Consider the following 23,132-nt stretch of genomic DNA (forward strand, 5'->3'; position numbering starts at 1 on the left):
CAGGTCATCCACCCGCCTTAGCCTCCCAAAGTGCTGGGATTACAGGCGTGAGCCACCACGCCCGGCCTAATGTGCCTTTTTCTTTACCCGCATCCTCTATGCTAAACTTAAACTGTGAACTCTGAGAAGGAGGCTGAGTGTCTACCATTCTATTTGGCACATTGTAGATGCTGGAATAAATATTTGAGTGAATATATGAATGTTAAAAAGAGAAATAAGATTACCAAGTAATTTTCAATCCTGGTAGAACCTTTAAAACCTCTTCTTCAGTTGGCTTTGTCACCAACAATATTTTAGCACTAAAATGCAGATTTTAGTAATAAATTACATTCAGATTCACGTAGTACAGTTTAGTCAGTAAACTTTTGTTTCTCAAACTAGATCACGGCTTGAGTTCTAAAAATGAACTAGAATTTGAATGGTCTATTTTTATGGACCTTCTTAGTGATATCCCCCACCACCACCCAGCAATCCTCTTAGCTGCTTTGTCAGTCTTAAGCACACCCTATTCACTTTGCATAACTACACTGAGTCTCTGTGATGTGCACGCAGGCACTATAACAGGAGCATGTGGCCAGACGTGGTGGCTTATGCCTGTAATCCTAGCACTTTGGGAGGCCGAGGAGAGTGGATCACGAGGTCAGGAGTTCAAGACCAGCCTGGCCAACATGGAGAAACCCCATCTCTACTAAAAACTCAAAATTAGCCAGGTGTGGTGGCACATGCCTGTAATCCCAGCTACTCGGGAGGCTGAGGCAGGAGAATTGCTTAAACCCAGTAGGCGGAGGTTGCGGTGAGCCAAGATCGCACCATCGCACTCCAGCCTGGGCAACAAGAGTGAAACTCCGTCCCCATCCCCTAACCCTCCCCCCAAAAAAAAGGAGCGTGTGATTTAAGAGGAGAGCAAGGCATATAAATAAAGGATTATAATATAATAAGAGCTACCATCGAAGATTGTGCAGTGTGAAATGTAAATCTAAGGTAAGGCTGTTAGAGAAAGTTTCTCTGAGAAAGTAACGTTTAGGCCTAGTCTTGAAGAATGAGGGGTTCAGATTTGAGGAAAGGAGATAAACATAACAAGAAAGGGAAACAACGTGGGAAAAACGCGGAAGCATGCAGATACAGAAATGGGAAGTATGTGTAACGGGGAGTGTTGGAAGATGAGGCTAAAGGGAGAAGGCAGACCTGAGTGGATGCCTCAAAGGCGTTTGGAATTTAATGTGTAGCCCCAAAGCGGGAAGTCATTGGAATATTTTAGACAGAGGAAGGACATGTGCTCTCTCTCTTCTCTGTCCATGTCTTCCCTTTAGAGATTTTCCCTTTAGAGACCTTGTTTTTCCCTATTGTCACTATTACTTTCTCTGCTAATGTTTTGTACCTACTTCCCTGCCAAGCTAATTTATTTGATTAGAGTAAAATGGTCTTAGGTTGCAGTTTAGAACATCCTAAAAATCAGGAAGTTTATGTCTCCTACCCCCTTATCACAGTACATTGTGACCCTGATTGCATTTTGTTGCTTGAGAAATTGACAACAGACCATGATCATCTTATTCCACTCTTATTGTTAAAAAGAAAAAAGAATGACACCTTCGTATATAAAAAGAATTCCATATATTCTGCTAGATTGCCAAAATGAGGGTGGACATGAAAGCAACTGAATCTGTACACTTAAGACTTAACCCTTTTTAGGCTTTTCATTTTCTGGGCCTAGATTATAAATCGGCACACAAGTCTTGAAGTCAGGAGAGCTTCTTTTCTATGGAGCTGCTAAAATGCTCCTGGCAATTGTTCTTTTCATTTTTGACCCATTGCAATGCATCCACAATTGTATGGTTGTTTGTGCAACATCGTCTTAGCCAGTCTCATAATAAACCATTCTTTGGAATTTTACAAAGATGTCATTCTTGGCACCTAAACAGAGAATCATTTGTGCCTAACCAATCATTTTCCATTTATAAATCCTGTTCAATTAGAAAGTAGTTTATGAACAGCACCCTGTTTTTTTTAATGTAATTTGAAATAGCAGGTGGCAGACTTGCATTTTCTATTACCTGGATATCTCAAGCCTTTATGCTTACTCATTGACACAGGTCTGCTAGTGAAGCCAACTGTAGAAGGTGTGGGAGGCAAGCAAGCCTGGGGGAACCCAGGGCTCATTTGGTTCATTGCTGCCACCTGCTGGGGCTTGGCTGCTGGAATGGAAAGGCTGTCCGAGAGAGCTGTAAGCCATCCTGGAGGAACCTCTGTGTAGTTCCAGTACTAATCAGCTATTATGTTTCTAGGTGACAACCTACCCGTAACTGAAAGGACTTTATGAACTCTAGAGCATTGTATCAGTCAGTGTAAAGTGGCATTAGATTATGTTGGTAGCACGTAATCTCCAGCAATGATGAGACTCAGAGAACGAAGCAACACACTAAAGACTCAAAGATCTTAGAGTATCAGAACTGGAAGAACCTTAAGCCAGATGTGGTGGAACTTTAGTATATACACATGAGTTTAGTATATACACATGAACTTTAGTATATACACACCTAGGCACTTGTTAAAATGCAGATTCCTGGGCCTAACCCAAGAGACTTTGACTCAGTAGGCCCAAGCTCAGTCTTATTTAGCAAGCTCCCCACAAGGTTCTGATGCAGGTAGTCTAGCACCATGCTAGAGAAGAGCGCTACCTTAAATATACGGACAAGAACTTCCTTAAATATACGGACAAGAACTTCTCAGCCATTTTTCTTATTAATGTCTCATTTCAACCAGTAAGAAAAACTACGTCTTCCATCAATGGGATGAGTCATCATCATACCGTAACTGGTTCTTTGAAGCACACACACACAAATTATTGTTGGATTGTTTTGTTCTGCAACAACAACAAAAGAGTCGCTTTTAAATAATTATCTTGGCCGGGCGCGGTAGCTCAGGCCTGTAATCCCAGCACTTTGGGAGGGCGAACTGGGTGGATCACCTGAGGACAGGAGTTTGAGACCAGCCTGGCCAACATGGTGAAACCCCATCTCTACTAAAAATACAAAAAATTAGCTGGGTATGGTGGCGTGCACCTGTAATCTCAGCTACTCAGGTGGCTGAGGCAGGAGAATCGCTTGAACCCAGGAGGCAAAAGATTGCATTGAGCCGAGATCATGCCACTGCACTCCAGCCTGGGCAATAAGAGCAAAACTCCGTCTCAAAATAATAGTAATTATTATTATTATCTTTCTTCTCTGAGAAGGAAATTTTGTAATTTATATTGGTCAGCTTATTGTGGAATGCTTTTTGGCCTTCAGCATTGGCAAGCAAAGGTGGAGTTTCGTATTACACTTAAATAGCCATCATTTCCATGACCATAGTAATCGCTTAGTAAATGTTTATTGAATTTTTAGGGACCTAAAACACCATACTACAGACTGTTTTCTTTGGAGAAGCCAAACACAAAGCTGCATCCCTGATAGTTTTGGGGGATGTCTTATCACTTTTTTTTTTAGACAGAGTTTCGTTCTTATTGCCCAGGCTGGAGTGCAATGGCACAATCTCGGCTCACTGCAATTTCTGGGTTCAAGCGATTCTCCTGCCTCAGCCTCTCTAGTAGCTGGGATTACAGGTCCCTACCACCATGCCTGGCTAATTTTTGTATTTTTAGTAGAGACGAGATTTCACCATGGTGGCCAGGCTGGTCCCGAACTCCTGACTTTAGGTGATCCGCCCACCTCGGCCTCCCAAAGTGTTGGGATTACAGGCGTGAGCCACCAAGCCCAGCCTTATTATCACTTCTTATTCCCTTATCTGTGTTGGCAAGCTTGGATAAAGTACAAATAGAAGTAAATACAAATAACAGTTCTCCTTCTTGCATAGGAAAAAATAAGTGGGTGGCCTAATAACAAATTTGAGAACTCATCTGAGAACTGAGAATTCTGGATACCTGTCATATGCTTTCTTGATAGAATATTCTCAAAAATGTTACTCATTTTTTATATATGTTACTGCTCCTGAAACTACTGGTTTCAGTCTGTAAACTGAGTCCATTGAACTCAAGGGCAGATTACACTTGGTGTACTGTGTCACATTGAGTGAGGACCAGTAATTTTTTTTTTTTTTTTTTTTTTGAGACGGAGTCTCGCTCTGTCGCCCAGGCTGGAGTGCAGTGGCCGGGTCTCAGCTCACTGCAAGCTCCGCCTCCCGGGTTCACGCCATTCTCCTGCCTCAGCCTCCGGAGTAGCTGGGACTACAGGCACCCGCCACCTCGCCCAGCTAGTTTTTTGTATTTTTAGTAGAGACGGGGTTTCACCATGTTAGCCAGGATGGTCTCGATCTCCTGACCTTGTGATCCGCCCGTCTCGGCCTCCCAAAGTGCTGGGATTACAGGCTTGAGCCACCGCGCCCGGCCAGGACCAGTAATTTTTTCGTGTATTTCATCTGTGTTTTTTGTGGGGTTTTTTGTTGTCGTTGTTGTTTATTTTAGCTTTTAAGTTGTTGGCATTCAGGACTTTCAACCCCTTTAATGCACATGATCGTATATTTAGTGCAGTTTTTTAGTGCGTTTAGTGCAGTTATCATCGCACATGTAGAATCAAAAGGCAGTTTATTGAACCTCCTTATAGAGAAATCTTGCTGAGCTTTTAGGATCATACTTTTTATGACTTGCATATGTGTTTCGGCATATCACCTTATTTTAAGTTTTGTTCCCTGCCTTTATAATCTCATTTGTTAAGGGGTTTTGTTTTTGTTTTAGGTGTACCTGAAGGAAATCTTAAAAGAAATTGGTGTTCAGAATGTAAAAGGGATCCACAAAAACACATGGGAGCTGAAGCCAGAGTACAGACACTATCAAGGAGAAGAAAAGAGTGACTGAGAAGCCTCCTCGTCAGCATGCTAGTGAAACAGCTAGCGGCGATGCTGTGCTATAGGCGCTGATACTGGAAGGCTTGAACACCGTATGTTAATAATGGTTAAGTGACAATACTTTCATTTCTCTCGGTAAATTTTTTAAACCTGTAATTCTTGTAAAGTTTCTTAACTGTTTTTTTGAGGAGAAAGAACAAATTTATTTATAGACTTAACTTGTATTAAACCAGATTACTCACAATAGGAACAGGGGTTGGAGGATTAAGAGGGTTTTTCTTAAATATTAGCTTTTAATGTGTACAATTAGGAAATGTTTTTTAAATGAGGACTCTCTACCCTTGCTGGATCTGAGGAGCTGAGGTAATACAGATCCAAGGAGAATTGTATAGCAAGAAAAAAAGTCAACTACAGAAACTCTTAAAAGGAATAAAAAGCCAAAGTTCCTTATTTTGAAATTGTCAAAGAACAAAGCGGTGTTTTTCTTTTAAACAGGTGATCATGTTTCGTGTTCATACTCAACGTTAATAAAAGGAGAGCATTTAAGTTTGTAGTGAAATGGCAGTGTTCATGATTAGCTTGTTTTACCGTAGTGATACTGAGGTGAGAAACGTGCAGAATCATGGTCAATTGATGTTTCTTTTGTTTGCTTTTAAGATAGTTAAAAGTAAAGTATCTTTCCAAAATTTCAAGATATGTCTCCCCCAGTCAGATTATAAACTTCTCAAAACTGGCTTGCCCCCAGAATTTTATTGCTCACCCAGCAGACATGTATTGACCAATACATGGCAAATGACACCAGCAAATCAAAAGAGGGATGTAGGGGTCCAGTGGAGACAGAAAAGGTTAGTTTCAGTTCCTGGGGCATTAAAATATTGCTTTTCTCTTTCTCTTCAATTAATTTTTTAATGAAAACAATACATGTATATGTTAGTTTTTTCTAGCACAAATTATTATATATTAAGCAATCCAAAATCATACCATCAAGACCATCAAACAAAACAAAGAAGCTTAAGTAAACTAAGCACAGGGAAAAGTTGTTTTTCACTCATTCATTTTGTCAGCTGCTCCTGGATGCTGCAACCAAGAAGTAGCAAATGCTCAAGTTGCCATAGTGTTTGCAGGAAAAAAAGAAAAAAAATAATAAAAATAAACAAGGAGCAAATGCCGAAAATTGAAGAAAATGTTATATAATTAAAGCAAAGAGATACCTATCCATTGAGAAAAGCAATTTTTATATTATTTGCTTTTAGAAGCAAAGCTTTAGAATTCTGAGATTGTTAACAGCACTAAGAAGATTTTTATTCTTGTGTACACACTGGAAAATACAATTCTGAGTAAGGAGGGTGTTCCCATTCCCCACCCCACCTCAAATTGTCTTATGTACAGGAACCAAATGTGGTATGCCCATTGCCTTCTAGTTCCTGATGACTGGAAGCTCGGTGTCAGGAAGCCCATGGATAATGGTCTGATAAATCTATATGGAACTGAGAATTCTGGATACCTGCCGTGTGCTTGGTTCATAGCATGGATCTTCCCCAAAACCTTTTATATATGTGGTACTGCCCTGAAACAGACTTGTGTCTCCTCTGCTGATGTCTTTTGTTTTGTGACAGTGCCTACCATATCGAATGAGGTGGCTGTGCCAGAAGAGTTTCCACGGCAGAGCTGTGTCTTATTTGAAGCTGTGCTTTGGTTTTTTTGTAAACTGGTTTCTTCTGCTTCTTTTACCCTGTTACCTCCGCACACCTGACTACATGAGCTTGAGTCTCTTAAACACTTATCTCTTCAGTAGGATACGTAATTTAGGTGCTAGACTGATGCTGTTTCTGATTAAGTTTTTTAAATTGCTTTTTTTCGAGATGGAGTCTCTCTCTGTTGCCCAGGCTGGAGTGCAGTGGTGTGATCTTGGCTCACTGGCACCTCCGTCTCCCAGGTTCAAGCGATTCTTCTGCCTCAGCCTTCTAAGCAGCTGGGATTACAGGCACCCACCACCACAGCCAGCTAAATTTTGTATTTTTAGTAGAGACGGGGTTTCACCATGTTGGCCAGGCTGGTGTCGAACTCCTGACCTCAAGTGATCTACCCACCTCAGCCTCCCAGAATGCTGGGATTACAGGTGTGAGCCACCACGCCTGGCTTAAATTGCTTTCCTATTTAACATTAAAATGTGGCTGCTGGCCATGGAGGAGATTTTTCCTTCTACCCAGGTTCCCTTATTCTTTTTTTTCAGGACTCTCTTACTCTGACAGACTTTTGACAAAAATCAAAAAGTAGGAATCCTAAGCCCTTATAAACTGAGAGTGAGAGGAAAACAGATAAAGGAGATGCACACCTCTGGTAAGATGTCACATCATAAGACAGGAAAGCCTTTTTTTTTTTTTTTTTTTTTTTTTGAGAGGGAGTCTCACTGTGTCGCCCAGGCTCGAGTACAGTGGTGTGATCTCGGCTCACTGCAAGCTCCACCTCCTGGGTTCACACCATTCTCCTGCCTCAGCCTCCAGAGTAGCTGGGATTACAGGTGCCCGCCACCACGCCCGGCTAATTTTTTTGTATTTTTAGTAAAGACAGGGTTTCACTGTGTTAGCAAGGATGGTCTTGATCTCCTGACCTCGTGATCCACCTGCCTCAGCCTCCCAAAGTGCTGGGATTACAGGTGTGAGCCCCCACACCTGGCCAGGAAGGCCATATTTAATAAATGATATTGTTAAACTCAACTAATACACACACTGAGGGGATGCTTTAACTGACAAAATGTAATAAGATTATAGTTGTGGCTGGCCGTGGTGGCTCATGCCTGTAATCCCAGCACTTTGGGAGGCCGAGGCAGGCGGATCACAAGGTTAGGAGTTTGAGACCAGCCTGGCCAACATGATGAAACCCCGTCTCTACTAAAAATACAAAAATAAGCCAGGTGCGGTGGCAGGCACCTGTAATCCCAGCTACTCAGGAGGCTAAGGCAGGAGAATTGCTTGAAGCCAGGAGGCAGAGGTTGCAGTGAGCTGAGATCTCACCACTACATTCCAACCTGGGTGACAGCAAGACTCCGTCTTGGGTAGGCGAGAGGGGAGATTATAGTTGCTGGGCATTGGAAAGATTTGAAATTACATGTTACCACAGTAACTTCTAAAGTGATCTGCTGGGTGCAGTGGCTCATGCCTGTAATCCCAACACTTTGAGAGGCTGAGGCAGGCAGATCACCTGAGGTCAGGAGGTCAAGACCAGCCTGGCCAAAATGGTGAAACCGCGTCTCTACTAAAAATATAAAAAATCAGCTGGGCATAGTGGTGCACACCTGTAATCCCAGTTACTTGGGAGACTGAGGCAGGAGAATCACCTGAACCTGGGAGGTTTCAGTGAGCTGAGGTGGCACCACTGCACTCCAGCCTGGGTGACAGAGCAAGACTCCGTCTTCAAAAAAAAAATAAAAAATAAAAAAAAGTGATGGATCTTTAAAAAGGGAAAAGATTGCACTCTTTTGTATCATGAGCAGTTCTTATGGATTTCAGCAGAAGTGCAACTGTTTCTAATGGTCTGTGAACAAATTTCTTTGGAAGCTTATTTTCATCATTTTTAGTACATATCAGTGAAATAATAATAAACACTTATCAGGCCATATTTGCCTCATAGTATGTTAAGTCGTCTAAAATATTATCTCATTTGATCCTCACAATGCTGAGTGGTAAGTAATGTCCATTTTATGGAACCATTTCCTGCCTAGCATACCTTCGTGAGTACTGGTTCCTCTTTGGAGGAATTCTACCCATGGCCAAAATCAGAGTCTGCTTTCCCAGAATTCTTCTCTCTCCCCACCTCACCTCCAAACCAAGAAAGTGGAGCTGATCCCAGCAAAATTGTGAAGGAATGGGAGTTTGTCTTTGGCACCCCTCCTTGAATCCTGACACCCGAACTCCTCCTATCCATAGGATGAAGACGAAACTTCCACCCTCCTTAAATCCTAACACCCAAACTGCTCCTATCCACAGGATGAAGAATCAACTTCCGCCTTTAGAGTCAAGATCCTTTCGCTGACAATGTAATCTCTGTGACACTTAAGTACCTTGTAGAGGCTGGGCATGGTGGCTCACACCAGTAATCCCAACATTTTGGGAGGCCGAGGCGGGTGGATCACGAGGTCAAGAGATTGAGACCATCCTGGCCAACATGGTGAAACCCCGTGTCTACTAAAAATACAAAAATTAGCTGGGCATGGTGGCGCATGCCTGTAGTCCCAGCTACTCAGGAGGCTGAGGCAAGAGAATCACTTGAACCTGGGAAGCGGAGGTTGTAGTGAGCCGAGATCTGTGCCATTGCACTCCAGCCTGGTGACAGAGCAAGTCTCCATCCCCACCCCCCATCCCCCCCCCAAAAAAAAGTATCTTGTAGAGAGTGCAGCTTTAGAGTGGACTCTGTGATTTAGACCTCTGCATGTTTGAGGCTCCCAGTGCAGTGTGTTGTGGGGAGGGGTGCTGAACTGAGAGGGGAGCTGCAGACATCACCTGCTGCAGATCGCCTTCACCACATTGGCCGTTTTCCCTAGCATTTGTGTGAGAGAGTCCCGGAGATAATAAAGTGGTTCTTATTCTGTGTGTTCTTTTTTTTTTTTCCTGAGACAGGGTTTCACTCGTCTGCTGGGCTGGAGTACAGTGGTGCAATCTCGGCTCACTGCAACCTCCACCTCCTGGGTTCAAGCTATTCTCCTGCCTCAGCCTCCTGAGTAGCTGGGATTACAGGCGCCCAGCACCACACCTGGCTAATTTTTGTATTTTTAGAAGAGACGGGGTTTGACCATGTTGGCCAGGCTGGACTCCTAACCTCCAGTGATCTGCCTTCCTCAGTCTCCCAAAGTGCTTGGATTCGTTTCTCTGACATGAGTCCAGAGAAAGTTCCTGAGCCTAATATCATTTTCTTTTTTATTTTTAAAGAGATGGTGTCTCGCTTTGTCACACAGGCTGGAGTGCAGTGGCACGATCATGGCTCACTACAGTGTCAAACTCCTGGGCTCAAACAATCCTCTCATCTCAGCCTCCCAGGTAGTTGGGACTACAGGTATGCACTACCATACCTGGCTACTTTTTTAAAAAGTTTTTTGTAGAGATGGGGTCTCACTGTGTTGTCCAGACTGGTCTCGAACTCCTGGGCTCAATTGATTCTCACACCTCAGCCTCCCAGAGTGCTAGGATTACAGACATGAGCCACTGTGCCTGACCTAATGTCAATTTTTTTTTTTTTTTTGAGACGGAGTCTCACTCTGTCACCTAGGCTGGAGCACAGTGGTGCAATCTTGGCTTCAAGCAGTTCCCTGCCTCACCCTCCCAAGAAGCTGGGATTACAGGCACCCACCACCACACCCAGCTAATTTTTATCTGATTGTGTTAGAAATTGTTTAAGTTTAAAAGGACTTTTCAGATGCATTAGCTTTCAGTTTAACTGGGTTCTATTAAGTCATTTAGTCTAACACGTTAGGGCTTTCAAGAATGATTTTCTTGGCCGGGCGTGGTGGTTCAAGCCTGTAATCCCAGCACTTCGGGAGGCTGAGGCGGGCGGATCACGAGGTCAGGAGATCAAGACCATCCTGGCTAACACGGTGAAACCCCGTCTCTACTAAAAACTACGAAAAGCTTGGCGGGCGCCTGTAGTCCCAGCTACTTGGGAAGCTGAGGCAGGAGAATGGCGTAAACCCGGGAGGCAGAGCTTGCAGTGAGCTGAGATCTAGCCACTGCACTCCAGCCTGGGTGACAGAGCGAGACTCCGTCTCAAAAAAAAAAAAAAAATGATTTTCTTGTGTACCATATTTTTAAATGTTGAAACTTATATTTAAGTGGTCTCAAGGGTATAAGTTTTTTTTATTGTGTTGTAGAAATATAAGTTCACCAAAAGAATATATTTCTGGGCTAAAAACTATAATCTGCTTTGGTCATGAAACACAATGGCTGTTTGGTAAGTATTTACTAAGCATGACTGTATCTCGGGCACTGGAGATACAAAAGCACTAGACATAAGCATTCACAATCTCGTGGGAAATGCAGCTGTGGATGGGTAACAGTACCATGTAGGTACAGAGGTTGCTCTCCATGAGAAGACTCCAGTTAATTCATTGTTGCCACTTGTGCTCTTCATGGATTTCCAGTGTTTCAAGCATTTGAATGCAATAACGTATACTTAATTTTAAAACTTCATTGAATATAATTTAATCATCGACAACTCTTAAGACACAAAAGGATTTATACAGTGCCTCAGACTGACTATTATGAACACATAGTGGATGTCTGTAATACAATGATCTCAATAGAATGTTGAATTAAGAGCTTACTGGGCTAGTCCTCTTGACATTTAAGCTTTACTTCTGATTACCATTCCACTGTGTCTCCTTGAACAAAAGCCTGTCAACCACTTTGCCATTTATGTATTCAGTGAAAAATCACTGCTGCTGGGCACGGTGGCTAGCACTTTGGGAGGCCAAGGTGGGCGGATTGCCTGAGGTCGGGAGTTCGAGATCAGCCTGACCAATGTTGAGAAACCCCGTCTCTACTAAAAATACAAAATTAGCCAGGCGTGGTGGCACATGACTGTAATCCTAGTTACTCGGGAGGCTGAGGCAGGAGAATCGCTTGAGCCCCAGGAGGCAGAGGTTGCGGTGAGCCGAGATCGCACCATTGCACTCCGGCCTGGGCATCAAGAACAAAACTCCGTCTCAAACAAAAAAGCATTGCTGCCCACTGTGTGCCAGGCACCAGGGGTAGAGGTGTTATGTACTTGTGATAATGGACCTTACATACCACCACTTCTCTGCCTGTCTTAATAAGCAGGAAGAAAAATAGCTCATGTTTCTTGGACCCTTACTGTGTGTCCAGCACCATGCTAAGCATTTAACTCATATAACTCATTTAATCCTCCCAGCCACCCTGTAATTTGGGTTCTGTTATTATCTGTGTTCTATCTATGTGAGTCCGGAGGCACTGAAAGGTTAAAAGAATCTGCCCCAGGTCTAGCCAAGGGCAGGAACTAGATCAAATCTCAGAATGGTACTGTGGAACACAGGCTCCTGGCCACCGTGTGTTAGACAATGGGTGCACCACTGCTTGGTGCCCACAGCTGTCATTCACCTTCCTAGGGTTCAATGACTCCTCACTCAATGCTGGTGGCAAAGTCTCAAGAGTTACCTTTCCGGAACCAGAAATAATTGCTTCAGGATTCTGCCTCAGTTGCTTTGCATTTAGAGACTGGGTTTCCAGTGCTTATTTCTTTTGTAGAGTTTCTTTTTATGGAATGATGTTCCTTTTTTGCTGTAGATTCAGATGAGGAGATACTTCCCGTTAATGACTGCAGATGGCCAGTGTATTTGATTTCTTTCCATCCAAGACCACTCAATGACTCTCCAATGCCAGGCTCATGAGAAAATTGCTGGCTTGGGTGGTCACAGCTGGGGGTCTTTGCCATGTCCCAGTGATCACAAAGGAAGTCCGTCAGCTTGAGACCCCCAGGTAATGGGGATACAGTGATGAACAAATAAGACAGGTCCTTGCATTTAGGGGGCCATGGTATTGAAGAAGACTGGGAAGCAAATAAATGGCAGCATAGTGTCTTAAGTGCAGCAGTAGAAATACGTGGGAGAATGTTTTAAGAGCTACCTAGATTCAAAGCTTGGGACTTTGAACAAGTTGCCTACCATCAGTGCCTGTTTACTTGTCTGTGAAATAGAAATGTTAAGAGTATCTATCTCATAGAATTGTGATGAAAATTAAATGTCAGTTTAATGGTCATATTTGGAACACTGCATGGCACATAAAAAGTACTTTATCAGAGTTGGCTATTATGTAAAATATGGGGTAGCACAGAGAATGAAACGACTAGTTACATTTTTGGAGAATCAGGAAAGCTTCTTAGGAGTTGGTATCTGAGTTGTGTTTTAAAGGAGTGTAGGAGTTCATAAAAGTCAAAGAGCAGGAAGTATAGAAAGAGCAAGTGCAAGAGAATGTGAATAGCCTTACTTCCCTAGGTGGTTTGAATGAGAACCTTCACACACCTTCAGTGTACTTGCAGATACAGCAGATTGTAAAAGACCGTGACTTGACAAGTTGAGTACATTCTCAGTCTGATAGAGCAACTTGGAATCAGGTAATCTCACCCTGGGCCCAAGTGGAATGGATGAGGAGTTAGACAGGGCTGACCTCCATCATCTGTGGACACAGGTGCAAAATGATGCCAACAACTCAATGACTCCTTTATTTGCAGCAGGCGTTTTCCTTATGATTCATCCTTGAACACATTTCTTTAGTATGGTCTAATTAGAGTAGCAGTCCAAAACAACCTGAGATAATTATATGTGTTAGAAGTTTGAGGTCCCAACCACTTACTCTCCATCACTGCAAACGCTAATAAAATAAATAAGGAGCAGGGGTCAAATGATTCACCTTCTTGGTGGAGGCCCAGTAACTCCTTGCTGGACTAGAGAACCTAGCTAAGAACGGAGGCCAAAGTGGAGAATCTCCTTATCTTTTTCCTCAGGTAGAGATGACTGGTCACCAACAGAAGTTGGCCTGACTACCACTTTCAGGTGAAAAATCTGGAGTAGTTGGTCTTCCCAGAGGTATCACAGCCTAGTGTCCTCACCCTGTGGGAGTGGACACAGGACTTCAAGAACACAGCAAACACATAATGGGAAAGGGATGAACCTAACCATGTCAAAATTCCCTGATACATTGTTAAGGAATGTTTGTTAACTTAGTGGACATAGAAAAGATGGACTTTTGAAAAGGCACAAATGATTGAATGGTAAGATGGACTTTTGAAAAGGCACAAATGATTGAATGGTAGCAGGCTACCCAATGAACTCATCCAAGTCCCTTCAAGCCTGCCTACTCCCCCAGATTCCCCTCTGGACTACCAATTACCTCCACCCCTACCCCAAGGACACAGCTGAGACATTTGTGAGCACTCGCTCAGCCATATGTTCAGACAACATTTGTCACATGTTGACCTCCAAGAGACACGACTGGCATGAAACTGCCAATTAGCACTTCAGAAATAATCTTTTCTCACCAGTGATGCTAAAAGGGAAACTTCATATAAAGGAGAATGTATTTGTGAAACACATAAAAAGGATTTGTATCCAGACTGTATAAAGGTCTCTTAAAACTTTAATAAAATAATAAAACAGTTCAGTTTTAAAACAGGCAATATCCAGGCGAGGTAGGAAAAAGAAAATAAATAAAAAATTAAAAAACGAGCAATAAATGTGAATATACCTTTCATCAAGAAGGTGTAGATGAACAAGCACATGAAAAGCTGCTCAGCATAATTGGTCATTAGAGAAATGCAAATTAAAGCTACAAAAGAATGCTGCATACCTATCAGAATAGCTAGAACTCTTTTTTTTTTTTTTTTTTTTTTTTTTGGTGGGGAAGGGGGGGTGTTTTGTTTTGTTTTTGAGATGGAGTATATCGCTCTGTCACCCAGGCTGGAGTACAGTGGCACAATCTCGACTTACTGCAACCTCTGCGTCCCTGGTTCAAGTGATTCTCCTGCCCCAGCCTCCCAAGTAGCTGGGATTACAGGCGTGCACCACCACACCCAGCTGACTTTTGTATTTTTAGTTGAGATGGGTTTTTTTGCCATTGTGGCCAGGCCGGTCTCGAACTCCTGACCTCAGGTGATCTGCCCACCTCGGCCTCCCAAAGTGCTGGGATTACAGGCGTGAACCAGTGCACTTGGCCAGAATAGCTAAAACTTGAGAAACCTGACAGTGTCAATCAAGTGCTAATGAGCATGCAGAGCAACCGGAACGCACACATGGTTCATGGAATGCAAAAGGATACAGGTTCTTTGGAAAATAGTTTGGCAGTTTGTTATAAAGTTAAACACACTACTGTATACAACCCAGCAATCCCACTCCTATAGTTTACCCAGGAGAAATGAAGACATATGTGCACACAGAAGCCTGTATAGAAGGGTTTATAGCAACTTTATTTTATTATTATTTTTTGATACGGAGTTTTGCTCTTGTCACCCAGGCTGGAGTGCGGTGACACAATCTCAGCTCACTGCACCCTCCACCTCCCAGGTTCAAGTGATTCTCCAGATTTGCCCCCTGAATAGCTGGGATTACAGTCATGCGCCACCACACCCAGCTAATTTTTTTTTTTTTTTTTTTTTTGAGATGGAGCCTTGCTCTGCCACCCAGGCTGGAGTGCAGCGGCGTGATCTCGGCTCACTGCAACCTCTGCCTGCCAGGTTCAAGCAATTCTCTGCCTCAGCCCCCCAAGTAGCTGGGATTATAGGCGCTTGCTACCACACCTGGCTAATGTTTTGTTTTGTTTGAGACAGAGTTTTGCTCTTGTTGCCCAGGCTGGAGTGCAATGGTGCGATCTCGGCTCACGGCAACCTCTGTCTCCCGGGCTCAAGTGATTCTCCTGCCTCAGCCTCCTGATTAGCTGAGATTACAGGCGTGCATCACCACACCTGGCTAGTTTTGCGTTTTTAGTAGAGACAGGGTTTCTCCATGTTGGTCAGGCTGGTCTTGAACTCCTGACCTCAGGTGATCCGCCCACCTCGGCCTCCCAAAGTGCTGGGATTACAGGCGGGAGCCACCGCGCCTGGCCATTTTTTTGTTTTTAGTAGAGATGGGGTTTCACCAAGTTGGCCAGGCTGGTCTTGAACTCCTGACCTCGTGACCCACCCACCTTGGCCTCCCAAAGTGCTGGGATTGCAGGCATGAGCTGCCACGCCTGGCTTATAGCAACTTTAATTCTAATCACCAAAAACCGGAAACTCCCCAAATGTGCACCAACTTGTAACTAGATAAAGCAAACTGTGATACAGTCATACAATGGAATACCACTAAGCAATGAAAATGAAGGACCTAGTGATACAATAACTGGGTTCAATCTCCAATGCATTCTACTAGGTTTAAAGAAACCAGACTCAGTGGTATTACTGTATGCTTCTGTGTATGTGGCATTCTGGAAAAGGCAAAACCAGAGGGATAAAAACAGAGGACAGTGTTTGCCTGAGGTTGACTACAAAAAGGGAACTTTGCAGGCAATGGAAATCCTGATTGTGGTGGCAGCTACATGACACTGTGTGTTAAAACTTGCACATTGTGTTACTGCATAAAAGTGTTAACTAAAAGAGTGGGTACAGTGGCTCAGGCCTATAATCCCAGCACTTTGGGAGGCCAAGTCAGGAGGATCACCAGAGGTCAGGAGTTCGAGACCAGTCTGGCCAACATGGCAAAACCCCATCTCTACTAAAAATACAAAAATTAGCCAGGTGTGGTGACATGCACATGTAATCCCGGCTACTTGGGAGGTTGAGGCAGAAGAATCACTTGAACACGGGAGGCAGAGGCTGCAGTGAGCCAAGATGGTGCCACTGCACTCCAGCCTGCGTGACAGAGTGAGACTCTGTCTCAAAATAATAGTAATAATAAAAGCAGAGAAAAGCAAGGTGAGTTCTTGACCATGCCATGGTCCAACTATGAAAAAATTGAGGCTAGAATTCAAGTCCACTTGAGCCAAAGCTTTTGCTAAATTACTAGCCCCACAACGTCTCCTTTCTTGTTTCTGATGGAGTTATGGATCTGAAAGGAGTGTGGGTGCCTGCTTCCCTTCCCATGCTGCACTCTTGGCATAGCTCAGCCACCTGGGCCCAGGGCCTTATGCATGGAAAGCAGCAGCACCAGCAGCTGCTAGAGGGTTTACAAGCACAGCTTATGGAGGTAGTGAATCCTTATTACTCACCAAGCTTCCTATCCACTTCGAAAATAAAACTCTTAATCACCTTCAGACAGCATCAGCAAGTGAAACCTTAACAATGTGAAACACTCAGCTTTGAGATCACATTGTTACCCACCTACACAAAGATTCATCCCAAGCTCCACAAACCTTAGCCTGCAAGCTAAATAAATTGAACCTCGACATGTTGATTTCTCAAGCTGTATTTAACTGATGTTGCACGTGGATACCAAGTAATCAACTGGGAAAGGACAGAAAAGAAAAAACAGGATTATTTTAATTAACAGAAAAAAAAATACTTTCTGTTGGACTCAATTGATTGCCACACGGAAAAAAACAAAACTGAGTGTGTCAATCAAGAGTAGGGCATCACATGCACTAGAAAAGAAGCCAGGAAGTTAGAGCTGGGGTTGCATGCTCTCCATCACATGTGATATTTTTGCTGGGTGTTTTTAGACAGCTGTTGTCATCAGTAACTGGGGATGGAGAAATTTGTCCTGGTTTGGGGAAAGTGGTTGAGGTGAGGCTGGTATCTTTGTACTAGGTATAAAGAAAAGGGTATCTTTGTATTGGGCGGGAGATCGGTGAAAATGATCTTTAATGTTGCTGTGGTTTGAAGATCCGGTCAGCCTCGCCCAGCGCAAGACTGGAGAGGGGTTCTTTTTGCTGTATTGTTCTTTTCACCCAGAGGCTCTGGACATGGCAGAGGCCCAGCTACAACACCCACACTGAGTTTGACACATGGACATCGCACTGTGGACAGGAGGCAGGCACCAGACAGGCATGCATGTTCTCAGAAAAGACCATTCCCTGCATGGCTTCACAGCAGTCTCACCTCCCCCCTGCTGCAGGCCCACCTGCTTCTACACACACTCTTGCATGCACCCAGAAATGCTTGTCTTTATCACTTAATCCTTACTCAGTTCCCTCCTACTCAAGGCCCTTTCAGTTGTACGAAAGAGAAGTTTATTCATGGCTGGGCACGGTGCCTCATGCCTATAATCTCAGCATTTTGGGAGGCTGAAGCAGGAGGATCAGTTGAGCCCAGGAGGTCAAGACCAGCCTGGGCAATATAGTGAAACCCCATCTCTACAAAAAAATAAAACATTAGCTGGGCATGGTGGCGCACGCCTGTAGTCCCAGCTACTCCGGAGACTGAGGTGGGAGGATCACTTGAGCCCAGGAGTTGGAGATTTCAGTGAGCTATGATTGCATCACTGTACTCCAGCCTGGCTGATAGATCAAGACCATGACTAAAAAGTCCAGCCAGGAACCATGGATCACTTGAGGCCAGGGGTTCGAGAACAGTCTGGCCAACATGGGGAAACCCTCTCTCTACTAAAGTACAAGAAATTGCCGGGTGTGGTGTTGGGCGCCTGTAATTGCAGCTACTCATGAGGCTAAGGCACGAGAATCACTTGAACCCAGGAGGTGGAGGTTGCAGGGAGCTGAGATTACCCCACTGCACTCTAGCCTGGGTGACTGACTGAGACCCTGTCTGAAAAAACAAAACACAAGTTTAAAAAGTCCATTCAAGGTGGCTCAAAGGTAGGAGGCACAGTCCTCACGGAGACTGGGCCTCCCTTTCTTGGGCCACAGGGTCTTTGCTGGTGGCCTGCCTCTGTGTATCTGCAGCACCCTGCTCTCTACAGATTGGCTTCCCTGGGTCCATGCAGTTCGAGTTCCCCCATAACTTGGCGTGCACTGTGATTTGTCTTGATATGGTGCCAGCTCTGGCTTCACTTTTACATGATTTCTCTCTTAGCTCCCCATAGCTGGCTGACTCACTCTAGGTCCCATTTCCAGGTTTTCCAGACCAGTCTGGTTGTTGCCCACCTTGGGTCAGGTCAGTGGGGCTAGAGAGAGGAAAGCAGGAGGGTGCATGTGTGTTCACAGCCAGTAGAAGCTGTAATTGTGGGGCCGGGGTGATTCCCAAGGAAGGGTTCGTGTCTAGCTGGGCACTCCAGAAAAAGACTACGGTATCCTCGGACTGCGATAGCTACTCGGGAATGCTTTTCTGAGAATATGATCCCTACCTGAGGTTCCATCGTACTCCACTCTGGTGAGAACCTGTGCCTAGGTCTGAGTTCCACAACTAAAGAGAGTACTGAAGAAAAGGTTTACCAGTGAATTTCAAGATAACAGTGACAGTTATGAGGGAAAGGTCCTCATAATTGCAGTGGTGCAATCGTGGCTCACTGCTGCCTCAACCTCCCAAGCTCAAGCGACCTTCCCACCTCAGCCTCCTGAGTAGCTGGGACTACAGGCATGGATCACCACATCCAGCTAATTTTTTTTTTTTTTTTTTTTTGATAGAGACAAGGTCTCCCTGTGTTGCCCAGACTGGTCTCCAATTCCTGGGCTCAAGGGATCCTCCCGCTTCGGCTTCCCAAAGTGCTGGAATTACAGGCTTTAGCCACCATGCCATGCCTCCACAGTTATTTCTGATGATCAAGCAGGTCTGAAAACTATTGCATTCATAAAACATTTTCAACCAGAAAATTAATAAAAAGGGTTGTTTGGTGGTGGGGTTTTCCTGGCCATGAACAAACAGCTTGTGGGAGAGTTCAAGACTTCCCTGAAAAAGCACAGTGACATCCCACCTACACATCACACCACACACCCTGCCCTGAGAACTTGAGAATGAATCCACTGACAGTGTGAGCCTTAGGAGGCCTCCCTGCTCTCACCTGAAAACCAAGGATGAGAATAGCGGTGGGAGGGATGAATGAGAAGAGTATAAAGTGGCTTTACTCAGTGCCTGCCACATAGTAGATGTTCAGTAAGCATTTATTATTGACTGTTTTCAGAGTATATGCTGAAACGGTATATACTGAAAATAATTACTCAATAGTAAAGGTAACTGCATTTCACACATTTCTAGCCACCTCACAGGAAATGACCATACAGCCATTAATGGGTATGAAAAGCCGGGGACAAAGGAAATCTCATACTGAGTAAAGACGGTTGTCTTTATCAAACACACCAAATAATAACTCCAGTGTAGAATAAAAGGTAAATATTCATTGGCCCTGGGGCCCTTGCTAACTAGTTTAGAGTCCTGTGGGTTCAAATGTCTCCTCTGTACCCCCACTCAAAGCCATCAGAGCCAGCAAACCAGTTGCGTCAGCCCCTACACAGCCAGACCTGGACCTCCCACTGCTTGACTATAGGTTTTCCTGATTGTGTCCCTCCTTGGGGTGAATGTCCCAATAGGAAAATGGAAAGGAGGAAGTATTTGTTGCCCCTGTGTGCATAACTTACCCTTCGAAATATCAGTCCAGGCCAGATGCAGTGGCTTACGCCTGTGATCCCAGCACTTTGGGAGGCCAAAGTGGGTGGATCACTGGAAGTTAGGAGTTCGAGACCAGCCTGACCAACATGGTGAAACCCCATCTCTACTAAAACTACAAAAAATCAGCCGGATGTGGTGGCAGGGGCCTGTAATCCTAGCTTCTCGGGAGGCTGAGGCACGAGCATTGCTTGAACTGAAGGCAGAGGTTGCAATGAGCCGAGATCACGCCACTGTACTCCAGCCTTGGCTACAGGAGTAAAACTCTGTCTAAAAAAAAAAAAGCCGGCTGAGGCATCACTTGAACTCTGGAGATGGAGGTTGCAATGAGCCGAGATTGCACCACTGCACTCCAGCCTGGGCGACACAGCGAGACTCTGTCTCAAAATTAAAAAAAATAAAAAACAGTCTAGTTGGTTGACATTGTAGGTCCCCTGGTTCCTTCTCTGCTCGGATTTCCTTGCCCTTCAGGGTGTGACTTCTGTAGGCGATAACAGCACTGGGAGTAGCTGGAGCAAGTGCCTCTTCATGATCGCTTGTGGGAAGGCAGGCACTTCAGTCACACTGTTAGGTATGCTTTAGAGTGCATATTGGCAATAAAATAAAGGTGGATCACGCTCAGAGTTCTTACTGGTTTTGTACCTTAGCATTTGTGACATACAAGGAGAAGTCTCTGAGCTGGCAGCGCCTCACTTTGTAGGATAATGAGAAATCCAGGCACATTTTTGTTTTGGTGCAGCAGCTGGTGTCTCAGCCCATTTAAGTTGCTTTCACAAAATGCCATAGACTGAGCAGCTTATAAACAGAATGTTTTTCTCCCAGTTCCAGAGGCTGGAAGTCAGTTCTGGTGAGGGTCCTCTTCTGGGTTACAGACTGCCTTTTCTTTGTGACTTCACGTGGTAGAAAGAGGGAAGGAGAGCTGTTTGGGGTCTTTTCTATAAGGGCACTAATCCCATTCATGAGGGCTCCACCCTCATGATGTAATCACCTCCCCAATCTCCTCCTAATGCCATCACCTTGGGTATGAGGATTTCAACATGAATTTTAGAAGGGACACAGTCAACCGGCGCGGTGGCTGACGCCTGTAATCCTAGCACTTTGGGAGGCCGAGACGGGCGGATCATGAGGTCAGGAGTTCAAGACCAGCCTGACCAACATGGCAAAACCCCGTCTCTGCTAAAAATACAAAAATTAGCCGGGCATGGTGGTTCGTGCCTATAATCTCACCTACTCAGGAGGTTGAGGCCGGAGAATTGCTTGAACGCGGGAGGCAGAGGTTGCAGTGAGCCGAGATCGTGTCACTGCACTCCAGCCTGAGCGACAGAGCAAGACTCTGTCTCAAAAAAAAAAGAAGGGACACATGCATTCACCCCGTTAGAGTTGGTTAGTCATAACTAGAATGAGCTTGATATGAGAATATGTTCTCTTTTTTTTTTTTTTTTTTTTTGAGTCAGGGTCTTGCCCTGTACCTTTTTTTTTTTTTTAAATGATGAATAAACCTTATTTTGAAAACAACTATTTGCTGCCTTCCTTCCTCAGCTGAAATGAATGCACAACTCTGTTATTTTTCCAAGTGGAGGCTACACCTACACAGGATCTACTTTTGGGCTTGGAGAGGGTGGTTAGTGCCACAGCGCACTTGCCAAATTAATTTAAATTGGGCTGAATACAATCCCCGCGGGTGAGCTGAAATCACTCTGACCTCGAGCTTGGGTGGTGACAATTAGCATTACATACAGTTGAGAGCAAGCAGCAGGGTCAGTCTGGGGGTTGTCTTGCTAAGCATGTTTCTCTGGGATCTGGCAAAAGGAATTCAGAAACAGTGTCAGTCAGATCCGCAGGAGCTGCAGTTACTTTTTCTGATAGCTGACACTGTCCCCTCACTGGGCTTCCAGGAGACTGGATAATGAGTGAAGAAACAGCTGCTTCCTCTAGATTTGGGAGACAGGGAAGGATGGATTGCTGGGCTGGTAATTAGTGTTTACCGTAAGGTTTTTGACTGTGTAAAGGGAAGTCGGGGGTCTCACAAAATTACTGTTTAGTTCAGGCCCCAATATCAATGATTTGAAAGAAAAGGATCTAAAGAAAAAGAGACTAGAAATAATTTAATGAAAACATAACATCTAATCATCTACTTTGGTTTATCATGTATAAGCAATGTCAACCACACCTATTCTCAGAAAAAAAAATTTGAGATTACTTAAAACTTCCTGTACAGATGAAGGGACTTCTAGTGAAAAGGGCGTAGGCTCTGGGGCAGGATTTCAGCAGCTCAAATTTCAGCTGCTTGGGAATAGCTTCTATCTCTGAGGTTTTGTTTCTTCTTCCTTATAAAGGGTACAACCAAAGTACCAACCTTACACAGATATTGTAAGGGTAAACCTATTAGCTGTTATTTATTTTTATTAGCGTGGGTCCCTTGACTTGCAAATGATAGAAACTCAGACTGGCCTAAGCAAAAAAATAGAATAAATCTGCACCGTGGACCTTAATATTAGGGATAAATAATGCAAAGACATAGTATATAGGCCCATTGGTTGTTACTGATTCCATTACAATATAACTTAACGAAGGCTTGTCAGTAAGGAACTCAGCTTGCACTTCCAGAACAGCACATCTTGAGACTGATGCTTTTGTTTGTTTGTTTGTTTGGGACAAAGTCTCCCTCTGTTGCCCAGGCTGGAGTGCAGTGGCATAATCTCAGCTCCCTGCAACCTCTGCCTCCCTGGTTCAAACAATTCTCCTGTCTCAGCCTCCCAAATAGGTGGGATTATAGGCACCTGCTTCCACGCCTGGCTAATTTTCATATTTTTAGCAGAGACAGGGTTTTACCATGTTAGCCAGGCTGGTCTTGAACTCCTGACCTCAAGTGATCTGCCCACCTCAGCCTCCCAAAGTGCTGGGATTGCAGGTGTGAGCCACTGCACCCAGCCATTGAGACTGATTGGATGCAAGCACTGAGCTTAGAGAACCTGCAGGCCTGGTGACAGCTTGTCTCCTACATGGTCTTTCTCCAGTCTCAGCATCCTCCATGCTTTTAGAACCCTGTGTCCTCCGTGGTGTCGCTCTGCTAGCAAACATGCTCTGTAGGAAGAGGCTCGTGAGCATTCTTGTGGATATTTTAAATTTTCTTCTTTAGGAAATGGCACTAGAGTAACAGGTTATAGGAAAATGTGAGAATTATGAAATAGTAGCACTGCTGAAACAGGCCCTTGGGAACTGTGTGATTGGAACTGCCTAGAGGTGCAGGCCTAGCCTGGCAGGTCAGC

At 44.4% G+C, this 23,132-nt stretch overlaps 1 protein-coding gene across 1 annotated transcript in view; it reads left to right on the forward strand.

Moving 5' to 3' along the window:
* The window catches only part of GTF2F2 (general transcription factor IIF subunit 2), a 169,060-nt gene extending 163,665 nt beyond the window's left edge, over positions 1-5,395 (forward strand). Inside the window, exon 8 of the mRNA XM_005585779.4 lies at positions 4,727-5,395. Coding sequence (XP_005585836.1) covers positions 4,727-4,846 — 120 coding nt within the window. The 3' untranslated portion in view covers positions 4,847-5,395. The remainder of the gene's footprint in view (positions 1-4,726) is intronic.
* The last annotated feature ends 17,737 nt before the right edge of the window (positions 5,396-23,132 follow it).

Source organism: Macaca fascicularis, chromosome 17 (genome assembly GCF_037993035.2).
Source record: "Macaca fascicularis isolate 582-1 chromosome 17, T2T-MFA8v1.1".
NCBI classification, from domain to species: Eukaryota; Metazoa; Chordata; class Mammalia; order Primates; family Cercopithecidae; genus Macaca; species Macaca fascicularis.